Below are 16,636 nucleotides of genomic sequence, written 5' to 3'. Positions count from 1 at the left end.
GACTCATCTCAAAACGTTGAAAACCCTCGTTCTCGTTCTTTGTCTCCCAGAAAACCAAAAGGGACGTGAACAACTTTGACCAGGACTTCACTCGTGAAGAACCCGTCCTGACGCCGGTGGAGGACAACATCATCAAGCAGATCAACCAAGACGAGTTCAAAGGTTTCTCCTACTTCGGAGACGAGACTGTGGCTTAGACCCACGTGTGTATACGGTTAACTTCATGCATACACATAAGAAAAAAACCTTCAAGCAAAGACACATTATTTAAAGAAACGTGGCCTCCGGAATGAGACCTCCTGAACTTTTCCAGATTCTGACCTCTCCAGGAATTATACTCGACCCCCCCGTGTCGCTCATCATGGTTTCTGTGCTCTTGTTGTTTGTCCGTTTGTGCATTTTCAGTCAAACTGTTTTGACTGAGCTGCATGCGAGTGCGGTTCAGACGCTGTAAGAAACGCACCCAGTGACCCCAGGAGTACGTTTCAGCATTTCTCTGAACGAAAGCTGCGCTGCAAACCAAAGCCTGCGCCGCGTTTTCCGTGTTTTGAAGGAGTTGAGAGTTAGTGTGCGTGAGAGAGAAGGTCATGTGTGTACACGAGTGCATGCGTGTGTAGTTTCACACATCTCGAAAGAGAAAGGCTGTCATGTCCGTACACGCTGTGCTGTTTCCTGTGTCTATCTGTGTTTTAAAGAATGTTTTTTCTTCCCTAAACTTGTATGTGAATGAAAAAACAATTGAACTAATGATTGTATTTAAAGAAAAACAGTATGTTACTCATAAGAAAAAGAGACGTCACAGGGAGGCGCAAGAAATCAAAGACTTTTCTGACGAGATCATGAGGAAATAAGAGCTTTATTTTTAATTTAAGTGAAAACTGGCAAATTAGACGGGAAGTTAAGAAGATGCACCGAGACAGCAACACTTTGGCTTTTTGAAATTTACTTTAGTTTCATCTCAGCAGTTATTTTCCCACTGTAGAGAGAAGGTGGGGCTGTTTTTAGCTCGTTAGCATCGATGGTCCCATTAGAAAAGAAATGGTTCCATTAACCGCCTGCGTGTGTGTTTGAGTGTGTGTGTGTGTGTGTGTGTGTGTGTGTGTGTGTGTAGTAGCTGTGCACTGGACCTACAGTCTCCAACATCACAAACCAATCTCCCATGATTCCACTTTAAAGTTGTGGGTCAAACACAGTGGTGAATGTGTGATAACTGAATGTATTCACTCTGCAGTGTGTGTGTGTATGTGTGTGTGTGTGTGTGTGTGTGTGTGTGTGTGTGTGTGTGTGTCTACATACTGTACGTTTTGAGCTCATGTGTTACTTTTTTATCCTTGTGTTGTTTTGACTAGATCCTCTGATGTTTCCAGACTCCTTCAGATTTCACCCTCTGACCCTCTTTCTCCATTTCTCTGTACGACCTGTCCGTGACTTTCACTGTGAACTCAACAGAATCCAAACATCTTCATGAAAAGTCCATGTGCAATATTTGTTATTTTATTTTATTCTTTGTTTATTTGTTTCTTCCTCTTTCCTCATCTCCTCCACAGACATGTTCAGGTACAAAGTTGACAAACGGCTCATAGGAAGAATAATTATTACACACATACACACACCAGTATGAACAGCAGAATAAAGACCAACTAGCACAACATTTCATTCCTCTTCTCTTCCTTGTCATTTCATGTCAATGTAATATAAAACCTCTCAAACCGATCTTTACACTCTGAGCCCGAACAGGACGTCCTCTCCCAGACGTCCTCCCTCACTCCCGCTGACAATCCCTTTAGTTTGAATGTTTAACTCCAACCTGCTTCATGTAGGAAGCTGGTTTTTCTGGTCTCTCTCTCTCTCTCTCCAGTGATGAGTGAAAGATGTTGGATGACATGTGACTGACAGTATTATGATTTTAACTGACACTTCTTCTTCCTCGGGTCGGATGATGCAGGATCTTTTTTGGGGTTTTGTTTTTCCGGACCCTGTTTTTGTGAAGCTTATTTTGTACATTTTGTTTTTCTGTGGTTTTGTTCCTGTATGAATCATTTCCACGACTTACATGTGTGTTTGTGTTTTGTTTTTTTTGCGCTGTGTGCCAAATGTACTGTACTTTAAAAGGATGTGAAGGTGTATTGTTTTAGTTTCTTGAAATGAATTAAATATCATGATGGCAGAAAGAAAATGCTGTTTCTTTGTTTATTTATGTGTCTGTGCCGACCACAGTCAGTGGCTGTTATGTTATCAGGTGGTTATGAACACGATATCTCAAGAACGCCTTGAAGTAATCTCTTCAAATTTGGTAAAAACATTGACTTGAAGTCACAGATGAGGTGATTTTAAATGGTTGTCAAAGGTCATAGGTACGCTGACCTCATGTTCTTGTGAACGTGATATGGCTGATATACGTGTGTGAAGCATCTGCTCTCACATTAGCAGTATCTCAAGAAGGGAACTCTGGGGTTCAGCTCTTGCCCTCTTAAGAATGCAGAATGGGTATGAAATGTATTGTCAGAAGAAATAGTTCCTCCTGAGCCACATTGAGTCTATTTCCCACAACAGGAGATGAACCCGGGCGAAATCCAGGATACCTAACCGCAAGGACCCCAGTGCGAGCACAGGTTTTTGAAAGTATTTCAAGATCTGAACGTGCAATCAAAAAGAACTGATTCGATTTGTGTCAAAGGTCAAAGGTTAAGGTCACTGTGGCCTCACAAAACATGTTTGTGCTCTTCAACATGAACTCTCAAGTCTGTCTGTGGGGAATTTCCTCACATTTTGACCAGTGGTCACTTGTATTTAAGATGAACTGTATAGATTTCGGTGGAGGAAGGTCAAAGGTCACAGTGAGCTCATGGAGGCTGACATTCTTCATCTTTCTTTTTTTAATCCTCATCTTGATGTTTGCAAAGATTAAACGTTCCCACTTAAAGTGATGGTACAACTCTTTATCACATGACCTTACAATGTAAGTGAACCTGGTTGTACCCGGGTGGATCCTCCTCTGGTGCGGCCGCTCTGTACCCGACGTTAATCTTTTCAATCTCAAACGTGTGAGCGGTCGACAGGAGAGGAGGCGATGAGACGCCAGCAGCGGTTATGAGTTGTGAAAAAATGTTGTGAGACCTGCCCCTGAAAAGACAGAGCGCTCCAACGCCTCTGTGAGAAAATGCAGAGCAGGTGGATCATCAAGTTTCGTCCTTAACCTACATGCACTCGAACATGTGTCTGATATTACAGATCAGACGGCCAACGTTTTTCCTCAGGTTCTTTTTGGGATGAACATTGAAATCTGAGAAAACCTTGGAAAAAAGAAAAGCAGCAGATGTGCATTACTCACTAGACGTGCACACTGTATATAATCAGGCAAAGATAACTTCAGGTAACTTTTGTATAGATAAAATAACATAGGAATCATTTAGTTTAATCTAAATAAGATGTAGATTCTGTCGCTAATCTGATTGGTCGCAGAAATGATGGTTTTACACTGTATGATGTCATTTTCTGAGATGGCAGTGATTTTATAATCCCCTCCTGATGTTTGTGTCTCTGAACGTTTCATGAACTCATCAGTCGACTGGTCCGTGAATCGTTGAGTCGTCTTCTCCTCGTCCTCGGTGAAGCAGGAACAACACAGAAAGATCTTTGCCGCGGTGCCGGCTCCAGCGACATGTTTGCAGTAACGACATGAGATCAATTAATTCATGTGGCGCTCTGCAAATGTCATTATTGTTTTATAGCTTCTCAAACATCAGGGTGTTGCCTGTGTCACATCATTGTGGATTTAATGAACCTGTGATGAATGACTTTAATGACTGAATCGTTAAGACACATTAAGATGATTGACGACATCACCTGCTTGTGCAGGTGAAGATTTTATGGACAAATAATGAGTGTCTCAAAAACAAGTTCTCAGAATAATCCTGTAAATCTGTAAACTGGAAGGACACTTTACATAAGATAAGATTATAGTTTTATGATATTAAATTAAGATGATATATGATAAGATAAAATAAGACCAGATAAGATAAGCTAAGATGAGATAAGTTCAAATTAATTTGACACAAACAGCAAATTAACAACACATACAGTTAACATTACAATAATATATAGATTATTGCTCTAAATGGGATTTAAATACAGCTTGTTTATGTATGTTTACAATATATACGTAAATCCATGCTTTTATTGATTGTGTCAAATATAAAGAGAAGCTTAATATGCATGTGAAGTAAGATGAATCTTTGTTGATCCACACATGGAAAATTCAATTCAAAAATAAAAAAGTATATATTTTACAATATATACTGTACATATTACATACATTTGTATACGTATACATGGGAAATATATGATTGAAATACAAGTCGTTATTTGTCTCCTGTATCCTCACCTGTGTCTCCTCACCTGCCTCCTATGTCTCCTGTCTCCTCTCCTCTCTGTCCTCACCTGTGTAACCTATGTCTCCTGTCCCCTCTCCTCTCTGTCCTCCCCTGTGTGTCCTCACCTGTGTTACTTATGTCTCCTCTGTCCTCACCTGTCTCAGGGTCAGACAGGTGGGTCGTGGTGGTGGGGGCGGGGCTTTACTCTTGAAGGGACAGGGGGTGGAGCAGGGGGCGGGCACGGGGGCGTAACCCCGCGGGGCTTCCAGCCAATGGGCGGGGCCTGCGTGTGCGTGTGAATCAGCTGATCTTCAGGTCAAAGAACGAACTTATCTCACGGTTAGTTTCAGTCTCTGGACAAGTTGGGATCCAAGCGGACACTTGTCTGTGTGTCTGCGGGACAGAGGCGGTACAATCCTCGGCAGTGTTCTGAGACTGTACGCCCCCCCCCCCCCCCCCCAAAAAAAACCTCGACCACCGGAGCACCGGCAAGCAGCGGCAGCAGCACCCCGGTCCTGCAGCCTCCTCAGCCGGCCTGACTCTGTGGATTTACCCGCTGCAGCTTCGGTTCTTCATCTGAAAACTGTCTCTGAGTTTCATTACTGGGACTCTGAAGTTGGACTAAACCATCGCGGGGATTAAACCATTGATTTGTGCAGAGGAGGAAACATGACTGGAGATAGAGAGAAGAAGAGGTGAGACTTTATTCTTTATTCTTTATTGTGCAACTCATGAAAGAAGCTCGACTTGTTGCTGCAGCTTGTGACCTGCTCTCTGCTGCAAATCCCAGTTTAAGCACCAGTTCAATATAAGATCTTCTCATGACAGAAGCCTTGTGTCAAAACTAATGTGTTTTTAATGCTCGGGTTCAGCCTCATGCACGAAGGTAAGTGATGATTGAGTCTGTGCATGAGAGGAGCTTTTCTCTGCTGCAGGTTTTTGGACTTTTTTAACAATAATCAGCTCAAAAAAGCTTAAAAAATTGGTTCCATTGAGTGAAAAGTCCAAATAAACAAGTTCCAGTGTTTAGGTTATTGTGATTTATGACTTTAGAAACCGACACTAAGCTCTTGTACTTCAAAATAAACCCTCTCTTCAGATATAAATCCAATATATGGGAATATTTGTGTGTATTGACAGCGTAGATCAGTTGTTACATAAATCACACAACACTTAACTCACATTTCTTCTACAAATGTTTGTCAGAGTTTATTTATAGAGCAGGTTTAAAACAACCACAGCGAGCAAAGTGCTGAACAAGCTTAAAAATAATGTAATAAATATAGCAGAAGAAAAAGCAATTAAACATCATAAATAGTTTATTAAAGGTTATTAAAGTTTGTGTTTGCTTAAGCCTCATAAAAACTGTTTTTAGTTTATAAAGAAATCCCTAAAATATACTCAAGAGTTACTGTACTTTAAAATAAATCCTCTCCTCACTTAAAAAGTCAATAAAGATTATATTTATCTGTATTTACACTGTAAATCATTTTTTGGCATAGTACACTCAACACTTAAATTAGTTTCTACATGTTTCTTCCAGTCAGAGTTTATTTACAAAGCAGGTTTCAAACAACCACAGAGACCAAAGTGACAAACAGGCTTTAAAAAGACGTCAAATATACAGAGAAACGGAATAAATACAAAAGTAAATAAACATTATGAGTATTTCAGATTCAGATTATTGCACGATTATAGAATAATCGGACTCAATTCAACTGAAAGTCAGTGAGAAGAAGTGGATTTTAGAGCAATGTTTAAAACTTTAAAACTGAAGGTAAACTGCTCCAGAGATTAGACACAGCCGATGCTGAGGCCCGGTCTCCTCTGTTTTTGAGCCCATATTTTCCAGAAGCATCAGAATCAGAATCAGAATTATTTTTATTGCCATGTATATTTGCACATACAGGAAATTGCCTTGGTGTGGATGGTGCACTGTACAAACAACAATAGAAAAACAACAATAGAACAACAATATATACAGTAAGAGAGTTATGGGTACGTGCGGTTCTAAGGTGCAGAGATTGGTGATAGTGCCAATAATATATAGTTATAAATCATGTGCGGGGGGGGGGGGGGGGGGGGGGATCAGCAGAGTCAGTGTGATGCAGGGGGCTTGTTTGTGAGTCCCACTGCCATAGGGAAAAAACTGTTCAGGTGACGCAAGGTTTTAGTCATGATGGCCCGGAACCTTTTCTCTGGAATAGGTGGGTGGGTGAGTTTTAGTCCACCTCAGAGCTCGAGATGTTCAACTGAATAACAATAAATATACATCAGAACAATTTTCAACACTAAGTACAAAGTGCTGCACAACAGAAAACATCTGGTTTGAAGGTCCACGTGTTGTTTTAATCAGGCATCAACTTTGAAATATTGTTGTGTTTCCATTCAAGTGACATTTTAAGGACAGAATCTAAGTTCTCGACCTCTTAACCTGCTTTATTAAGAGAAGTCGGGTGTTGATATGGGATCAGTCACCACCTCAGTCGGTGTCAGACAATAGGCCGGAGTCTGGTTGTACCTGTAACTCCTCGTTCTGCTCCCAGACAACAGACGTCTGATCACCGCTTGGATTCTCCCACATCTGATGCTGCTTAATTGGAGGCTAATTGGCAACAATAATGATTGTCTAATGTGTCTGTGTGTGTCTGTGTGTGTGTGTGTGTGTGTGTGTTTCCCCTTTCAAATGACATCACAACCACTGGCGCCCTGTCGTCTGATTGTTATTTGTTCGGGCGTAATTTGCAGAAGGGGATTGTTGGACTTGTAATTTCCCAATAATCAGCCCCGTCAACACAGAATGATAAATATTGACTGTTATAAAAACAGTTGATTTTATTTAGTTTGCAGCACAAACAAAGAAAAACTTTTTAATTCCTACTTTGACTGCTCCGGCTTCTTGCTTGTGTTAGATTGACGTGTCAATACAGATTATTTATAAGATATTATGTATTTATAAAATATGCAGCGATTATTCACTGGTAAGAAATAATCATTGAGAAATGATCCACAAAGACAAACATCACGTTTAAATGGTTTGTTTGCTTTAATTTCATTTTTCTGCTCTCGCTGAGTCATGACTGTTATTTGCTGATTTAGCTGTTTAGCTGGAATATTCCAACCTGATAAGATTTCAATTCTCTTCTCAACTTTTTGGACGTGATTTATTTATTTTTGCACATTAGTTATTTAAGTTCTCTTGTTTGTTGGACCTTTTTTCTTACTGGTATATATCTGTATCTTTATCTATCTATCTGTAACAGTGGGTGATGATGTCATGGCCTTATCTGCGATTCCTCAGTGGTTCAGATTTGTCTCAGTTTGTGCCAGCGACAGATTAATGGTTTGATAAAATTCCTTCTGATTGAAATCTGTTTGTCCTTCAAGGGATGTTTTTCTATTGAAATTTCCTTTTGCTAGGAAAACACTTTGTGCTTGAGCTTGAAATGTGCTATATAGAAGAAATATATTTTTATTATTTTCATTATAGAAAGTAAAGTAAAGCTACCTGAGGTGGTTTTAGTGTCCAGGTCGTCAAAGATGTATGAACAATCGACAGAGCAAATATTAATGTTTAAAATAACTCAATTGTTATATGGTTATTACATGTGTATATGATGTTTTGTTTCAAAGTTGAAGAACGAGGAAACAACAGAAACATTGGGTATAATCTTTTTTGTCAATTTATCAATTTATCGACAGAAGAAGAGGAAGTAAAATCTTCTCCTGTCACCTGTTGAAAACCCTTCGTCCATTTCACCTCTTTTATTGACAGACACATTTTTTGTTTTAATTCGGGAGAGAGGAAAATAATCGTTCACACCACGAGGAGGAGAGAATTGACTTCAATCAGCAGAGATGGATTTTCTCTGACTCCTTCTGGTCTCGATCCACTCGAACCTTGTGACTCGCTCTTCGCCAACAGACTCTATCGGATCATCATCTGACTCTGAGCAGACGACTCTGATCGCCGCCATTAGGGTTGAAATCGAGTCGAGGAAAATTACGTTAGGAGACGAGTCTAGGAGACAAGTTCAGGAGACGAGTCTAGGAGACGAGTCTAGGAGACGAGTCTAGGAGGGTCTCCTTCAGGCCGAGAGCTATCGGACATTTTAAGAGCCAGAGGCCTGCAGAAGGAAAATCCTCCCTGTGATATGTGTGTGTGTGTTTAAGTGTGTTTAAGTGTGTGTCTCCTTGTGGATGTGCTGTGTGTTTTCCTCCGTCAGTGTTTGTATTACATTGTCGCCGCCTGGAAGTCATAACTGTGCTGATAAGTTGTGTGATTCATGAGGTTCAGTGTTTATTTAAAAAAGCGCCACGTTTCAGACGGGTTTCATTAATCCAGCTCACGTTGACGAGGGAGGATGTGCGAGCTGGAATGTTTAGATGCAAGTGTCCACTTACTGCCGGCGCCAGCACAGAATGAGAGAGATTTACAACTTAGCTTTCGGTTTTAGTTTTGGACGCGATTCCCGTCGTCGTATATTTGTCTCAGCGAAATGTTACGTGACACACGAGATACAAAAACACTTGTGTGCTCTTTAAAGAGCCTCCGTACATATGACATGTGCTCTTGCAAATAATATCCTCCGTTATGTCACTTTATTTTCACTATGAGGACGGATTTCAACCGTGTTATGGATTTTTTAGAGGTCACACTTCACAAACAAAAAGAGCAAATCATCATATCTGTCATAGGCTGCTATTAAACAATCATTACATTAATCATTTGGCTGATATGACGTCAGAAAAAGCAAAAATCACTTTGAATTTCTTGCTTTGTCTTACGAATAAAATTAAAATAATAAAATATCGGTTTACTTTTGTCGACTATGAACGACCAGAAAATCCTCACATTCCAATGTTCAATCAATCATACGAGTTCTAGTTTCTAATTGGAGCAATGGTTCGGTTTGTGTGATCAATGTGTAGATGAGTGAATTTAATTTAGCTTTCAAAAATTTGCTGTGCGTCTCAGAAATGTTACACCAGATCCATACAACGAGATCTGTTCATTGCTTGGTCCATAAAATGTGAGTAATAAGTTAAAAGATTTTTCAGAACTTTCTCGTTAATGTTCCTTAATAAGTTTTACTTAACCAATTAAAACCTGCAGTAAATATGAGTTTTTCAAATAATTGCTGTTTTAGTTTGTAGAGTTAAAAACATTGTTTTAACATCAGAGGTGAAACGTGTCGACTGTTGACATGTCTAATGCCAGTAAACACACCGAAACTCGTGTGTTAGTCGAGATCTGCCACACCCCGTCACCACACCGACACACCCCGTCACCACACCGTCACACACCGACACACACCAACACACACCGACACACACCGACACACAGCGACACACAGCGACACTTTATTTCTGCTTCCTGGCCGACCCGCACCAGAAATAAGTCGAGGTCTTGAGTCGAAGCCCTCTTGCTTCTTTCATCGTGTGATTCCTCTGGAAACAATGTCCAAAGGTCAGAGTCCGGAGCGGCTGCCAGACGCCTTTAGACGACTCGGCTGTGGAGAGATTGATCCGCTCGTCTTCAGGCTCGATCACCTTTAACACAGCAGGTGGATACTTAACAGTTTATTCAGTCACAGTATCCACTCGCAGAAAAATAACACAAATACATTAACTTTAAATCTATAAATACTCAACGATTAAACCTCAGACGTATGATCAAACTACACACGTATAGTAAAGTCTGATATATTGAAACTTCTCTTTAACATCTACTGTATCAGTAAAGTTTTCACACATGAACTCTGGGAAATGTCCCGAAAATAGTGTCTTGACATTTTCTGGAGTTTGTGTTTCACATATGAAGAAGCAGCAGAAAAGCTCTGGAACCTCCTCGTCTCTCCAAGTTGACGTCCTCGTCTTCTACGTGTACGTCTCCTCTTCTTCGTCCTGAGATGTTTGTATCGTTCTAGTTCCAAGTCCGTCACATGTTAGAAACCTCATCAACACGTCCACTCGCTCACTGGGAAGTTTCCAGAGATCTTCCTGCTGAATGCTCACGTTTCCATAAATTTTACTCGTAGGCTGCAGGAAAAGTTCAAGAAAATGTCCAGAACAACTGACTGGGACATTTCCTCTCAGACACAGAACCTCTAGAACATTTCAGGAACATGTCTGGATAAAGTGCACGTCTGAAAGATCCTTAACTGAAGTATCAGTTGAGTAATGATTGTAGATTACAGTCTTTGCTCTTTGTGGCATCTAAATCTCACTCAGTCATTTACCTGCTTCTGCTCCTCTTCCATAACGAGGTGTGTGATTGGATGTGTCCTGTGTGGTGCTAAACGGTGACAGATGAGTTTAAAGCTTTGGCTTCTTATTCTGTGGTTTGCCGCTCATTAGGAGCCGTCGCTGCACCTTTTGTGTCCGGATGTTTTGTGCAAGCTCGTGGTAAGAGAGGGGAGGAGAGAGGGCTGCCAAAAACAAGAGAGGGAGAGCAGCAGGGAGGACGGGGAGTTGTTAAACAAGACAGAGAGATAATGGAGGGGACGTGGACGGACGAGACATGTGAAGACAGACGAGTAGAGCGCAGGAGAAGCTGGGTCGCTCGGATCCTGACGGGCCTGTCGGGCTCTGGGACCGGGGCCCGGTTGGCTCAGCGCCTCCGTGCCTCCTTTGTGTGCCAACCCCCGCCGGCCCGGCCTCCCCGGCTCTACCACAACATCACGCCACTTACAGCGGTCGCCCAACCTGCCCTGGGAAGAATGTGAGGAGAGATGGGGAGAGAGAGACGTCCAGAAAATACAAGGGCAGCTCAGAGCGGATTTACTGCCTCCTCATGTAGACAGAGGAGAAGAGTTATTAGAGAAGATTAAGAAGGTTTAATCTCAGTTAGTGTCCTTCAGTTCTCAAGTGTTTGTACTTTAAAAGACAAATTCTTGTAAAGTTTAGTGAGTAAAGTTTATTTAGTAAAACTCCTTTCACAAAGTTGCACAGTGCCTCTCAAGAATCAAATAACACTATAAAGTAGATCTAGTAAAAATATGCAGCTCCTAAAACTCCTCCTCGAAAACTCCAGCCTCAACAAGGACGTTTTTAAAGTCCAAAGCTCGAAGGCAAAAGTTTTCAGACGTGAACTGGATCCAGACATGTTCCTGAATGTTCTGGAGGTTCTGTAAGTGAGAACACAAATGTCTTGAGTCAGCTGCTCTGGATGTTTTCTGGAACGTTTCCTTCAACCCTTCAGTGAAATGTCTGGAGAATGTCCGAGTGAGTCCACGCCTGTCGTTGAAGTTGTTCGAGGATCAGATGTTTGTGACCCTGAGTCTCCGCCTCTGTGTTCTCGCACTAATGGGTTTGTTTGGAAGTCGTCATCGGCTCAGAGCGCTGATGCTGGTTTGATAAGAATCATCTGTCACAGACCTAATGATACCTGCACCTGAGCTGAACTCTCTGATATCAAGTGGAAATTAAAAAAAAAATCTTCTGATTGAGTCACTTCCTTCAAATCAAACAAGATTCCTCTTGTCTGTGTTTAAATCTCTTTATTCAGAGAAACAGACGGAGACAATAGAGACAAAGAAGAGATGAAAGGGTTCAGAGAGAGAGAGAGAGAGAGAGAGAGAGAGAGAGAGAGAGAGAGAGAGAGAGAGAGAGAGAGAGAGAGAGAGAGAGAGAGAGAGAGAGAGAGAGAGAGACTGTGGGTTATTATAAGATAGAGATACAGATGTTTTTCTGTTTTCCAGCTGTGTGACTCTACCACCCGATGTTTTTAAAGCTCAAGCTAATGTTCATTGCATCACAAGAAGCTATACACATTTTCTGATAAGAAAAGTTTGAACTGAGCTGTTGAATAAATGTTAAAGTTTTACACTTTTAAAACACTGCAATCTTTAAAAAAAAAAGATTAAAGGAAGTTGCCAAAGATAATAAATGAGAAGTTTCCCACGGTCTCTTTTTGTGTAAAATAATTTGTTTGCCAGGGTAATACAACGTTTGATAAGTTAACAATGGATAAATGGATAAAAAACAGATTTGTTTTGATTAGATTGTTTCATATAATGACCCTAATAACACAAATATTCAGATAGGACAACTGTTGTTTTGGGATATTTACTGTTGACATAATATCTCACATGTTAATTCGTGGCCAAAGGAAACTTAACGACACGTGAGAGTAAAAGATTCTTGGAAATGGACGTTTCTGGAAAGTTTCCCCTTCGTTATCAGAGTTAACGTCTCCTCAGTGGCTCTGACAGCAGGAATCAAACTTTATATCCTGCTTTCAAACTATTTCGGTGTCAACCTGGGTCCCCTGTGTTTCCCAGAAGCCCCTGCTCCGTGAGGGGAACCAAGCGGGGGGGTCTGTTATTTTTATCTCTTCCATTCTCAGCCTCTTTTCGTCAACGTTGTTTCAGTCCGTCTTTTTATTTTTTATTCTTCAATGTCTTTTTGTGCGTATCACATTCTGTCACGTTTACCTCGCCCCCCCCCCCCCCCCCCCCCCCACCCCCCCCTCGGGCTCCATGCCTCCCCCGCTCCTCCAGACCTTTACGTTCCCCTCTCTCTCCTCCGGCAGATCTCTGTCTCCTTGCCATTTCCTATTTCCTGTCCGTCAGCTCCCGTTCTTTTACTTCCTCTGCTACCAAAATGGCCACGAGCCTCTGTGTGTCACCTGGCCAGGCTCCAGAACCCCCCCCCCCCCCTCTAGATGGAGGCTGGGGAGAGGGGCGTTTGTTTCAGTTTCACAAGTGTTGATCTGGAAGGTCGCCCCACGACTCGTGAAAGGGTTAACAGACAACTTTTCACAGCTTCCAGGTCCTTGCTGGAGCAGCCCCTTGTTTCTGCTGTTTTCAGTTTGTTGTCGTCACAGTTGATGTTGTGTATTTGTTGGATCTGAACTCTGGCTGCAGATCAACCTTGAACCTTGAGTCACGCAGCGTTTCCATGTGGGTTAACAGAACATGGCCACCACCACCTGCCTGCTACTGTTTTAAAACCAAGAAGCAATCACAAGAATCCAAAAATGACCTCAGGGTGGAGTAAAGCTTAAAGTAAAATGAATTTATCTACAGGAGGTATTGACATAAATAATATTTGATATTTGATGTGCCTGTAAAAAAAATGGGTATTCTGTCTTTTTCTTCATAAAGGGAAAAAATACATAAACTTAAGAAAAACAGTGTTAATCTTTCTTTGCAACAATTTGCATTAAAAAGGGAATAACAGCAAATTGACCTGTACAAAACTGGACACAACAGTATAGACACACACTTTGCACCAGCAGAATCAGATGTGTTCATTTTTAATCCGCAGCAGCACTACCAGGGACGTTAAAAAACCTTCTGGATGTTTTAACAGGCCACTAGGGTTAGGGTTAGGGTTTGAGTATTTCTGCTTTACTCATAACATGTTATCAACCCTTAGAAAATGACCCAAGATCCATCAGATCATTCAGAAAGCAACAGGCTTTCACATGTTTTATATTTGGTCACTACTGTTTTCAATGAGAACAATAGAAATAAACATTGAAAGCTCTTTAAAATATATAATAACAAGTAAAATGTTAAACACACAATCTCGGGCTTCATTGCAAAGTGAAATCTGTGAAACCTGTAAACTTCTAAATGAGAAGCCGAGGAAGTGAACAACAGTCGGCGACTCGCATTCCTTTCTCTTTAAGTCTCACTAATCCGTTTTCTACAGATTACACTCGGTCATTCCTCTTTTCAGTTTTCATTTCAGGACATGGAAACTGATGAAAGGCTGTTTTCTCCTCCTCTCTCTGTTATCACATCTCCGACTTCATCCTCAATCACCAGAACAGAATGAAACTGGGCGTCCCTCTGCTTTCACATGCAAACCCTCCTCATGGAGATGTTTCAAATTAAAAGTCTGCATTCTTCATATTGGAAAAACAAACTCAGGAATTGTTAGAGAGACATTTTTTGACTTATACACATGTTCCCTGTGTTCTCTACTTACTGTCAGCGGCGGCCTGCACATCTGGAGCTCCAGGATATCTTCTGGTGGCCTGATGGTCTTTTTGGCCTTGAACTGTTCACATGATCAGCAATATTGTAAGTTTATGTCGAATTTCAAAGTAAAAGCCCTTGGAAATATCATATTTTCCCAGTTTTTGGTTGTGGCGACAGAGAAGAACATTCTTATGGCACTTGACAAAGATGATGTCATTGACATTGAGTTACTGTTTCTACTTGTTTACTAGTCTGGTCACCGTCACATTAATAAATAGTGTTCACCTACAGAATTAGGGGTTTGGTGCTTTGTTTTGGAAAGGATTCAAATTCACGGCCTGAATTTTTGTCCTAGTCCAACCACGACTTCTATAAATGTTCTGTATGTGATTTGATTTACGACTCAGGTAAATCCGGGCCGTGCAGCGTGTTTGATATTCTGATGGAGGTTCCCATCTAACACCACCTGTGGTTTCTCTCTCTCTCTCTCTCTCTCTCTCTCTCCCTCTACATCTCCTCTGTGCCTCTCTTCAATCAGCCAGTCTATCCCGACCATCAACGTGGCGTGGGCGGATGTGTTTGTTTGTGCCAGAATGTGTGTGTCGGTCTGTGTGAGTGTGTGAGTGTGTGTGTGTGTGTGTGTGTGTGTGTGTGTGTGTGTGTGTGTGTGTGTGTGTGTGTGTGTGTGTGTGTGTGTGCCTCTCTTTCATGGACTATCAGAATCATCAGCAATCTCCCACATCATTCTTCCCCTGATTGAGCTGAAGTCGTGGGCCCCTGTCTGGGATAGCTGTTTGTTCGGCTGTGTGTGTGTGTGTCTGTGTGTGTGTGTGTCTGTGTGTCTGTGTGTGTGTTTGACTGTGTGTGTGTTTGGCTGTGTGTGTGTTTGGCTGTGTTTCCAGAACTCTATGTTCCTCAGGATCACAGATTAGCCAGTGCTGTATTGTTGCTCAGTGTTTGTGTTTCGACCAGGCGCCACAAGTACAGGAAGACCCACTGTAAGCAAGGAAAGGTGTGTGTTTTAGTGTGTGTGCGTGTGTGTGTGTGTGTATTTAGGGTGTGGGCAGCTCGTTTGGCCTTTTCTGACCCTCGACCCTCTGAATAGAGGAAAATATCATCTTTTATTCAGAGTTAAAAATAAATAAAAAGTAGGAAAACAAATTAAGGGAGCATTCCAACAGTTTTAACTTGACACAGGTTTTTATGTCCTTCTTATTGCTGATGTAAACCTCTGATACAGTTTTAATTCAGGATGACGTTGGATTTCTGTCATTAATACTTTTCACTGACGTTAAACCCTCATAATGTTCAGACCAACACACCAAGAGAAGAGGCGTCCTAGGTCTGGATCAGACTGAACCATGGTTCTATTGGTTTCCACAATGAAAATATGTTTTTGGATAGTTTGGACGTTTGGACCAATCACAGGAAGTAGAGATGGCATAAAACAATAGAAGAAGAAAAAGAACAGGAAGCAGCTGCAGTAATCACCTCCGACTATGTAATATTTTAACCACTAGGAAGTTAATTTGGTGCATTTGAACTGGTTTGGAGTACTATAGTACTGTGGAGTACTGTAGTACTGTGGAGTACTGCCCCTGAAGGTCCTGATGCTGGGAGTAATACCATCGTGATGTTACAATGGCAACCTCTTCATTCAGACTACAACCCCCACGACTGATCACACGCCCACGTCAGACGCCGTCTACCAACCAATCAGTGTCAAGTATCGGTAGACTCATAGGTGAAGACGACAGGACGTACGTATGTCAGTCAGAATTCTTTAGTCCCTAAATTACAACTTGAAAACAAAACTAACCAGATCAAATGAAACAATGGATCACACACATGCAGCCATCACCTAAAACAACAGGCGGAGGAATAACAGCAGAAATCAAACTCGTTGATCACGCCGGCGTCTTTCTCAGTTTTGTAAGATGGGACATGATCCTTTAATTCCACTTGAACTTTCCCATTATTCAGCAAAAGGCATGAAAACAGGAAAGTTGTGGCGTCACAAGCTCCACCTTCCAGTGTTTGTCCCCGACCTCTGTGAGACACCACAGATACTGATCCTCCTCCAGGTGAAGGTGCGGTCACACGCTTCAGTCTACATCAGGCAAATCTGTCAAATCTGAAGTCACCGAGAGCGATGGCAAACGACAAGAGAGAGAGAGAGAGAGAGAAACGCAAAGTGATCCATCTTATGTGAATTTACAGTACCTGTAATCTGTCCTACACACACACACACACACACACACACACACACACACACACACAGCCTGACACAGCTCTGGTTACAGGATCTGTTTCCTATAAGCAACTCTT

At 41.6% G+C, this 16,636-nt stretch overlaps 2 protein-coding genes across 5 annotated transcripts in view; both read left to right on the top strand.

Annotated features, from left to right (window-relative positions):
- The window catches only part of LOC128453657 (protein kinase C epsilon type), a 40,156-nt gene extending 37,980 nt beyond the window's left edge, over positions 1–2,176 (top strand). The window contains exon 15 of the mRNA XM_053436673.1: positions 51–2,176. Within this exon, the coding sequence (XP_053292648.1) occupies positions 51–197 (147 nt within the window). The 3' untranslated portion in view covers positions 198–2,176. The remainder of the gene's footprint in view (positions 1–50) is intronic.
- A 2,515-nt stretch (positions 2,177–4,691) lies between these two features.
- The window catches only part of epas1b (endothelial PAS domain protein 1b), a 40,345-nt gene continuing 28,400 nt past the window's right edge, over positions 4,692–16,636 (top strand). For 3 of the 4 annotated variants that reach the window (XM_053436669.1, XM_053436671.1, XM_053436670.1), the window contains exon 1: positions 4,693–5,068. In XM_053436669.1, coding sequence (XP_053292644.1) covers positions 5,043–5,068 — 26 coding nt within the window. In that variant the 5' untranslated portion in view covers positions 4,693–5,042. Of the gene's footprint in view, positions 5,069–16,636 lie in introns of all 4 variants that reach the window. The other variant, XM_053436672.1, reaches the window with a different exon arrangement.

This window comes from Pleuronectes platessa, chromosome 12 (genome assembly GCF_947347685.1).
Source record: "Pleuronectes platessa chromosome 12, fPlePla1.1, whole genome shotgun sequence".
NCBI lineage: Eukaryota > Metazoa > Chordata > Actinopteri > Pleuronectiformes > Pleuronectidae > Pleuronectes > Pleuronectes platessa.
This window is presented reverse-complemented; position numbering and strand designations above follow the sequence as displayed.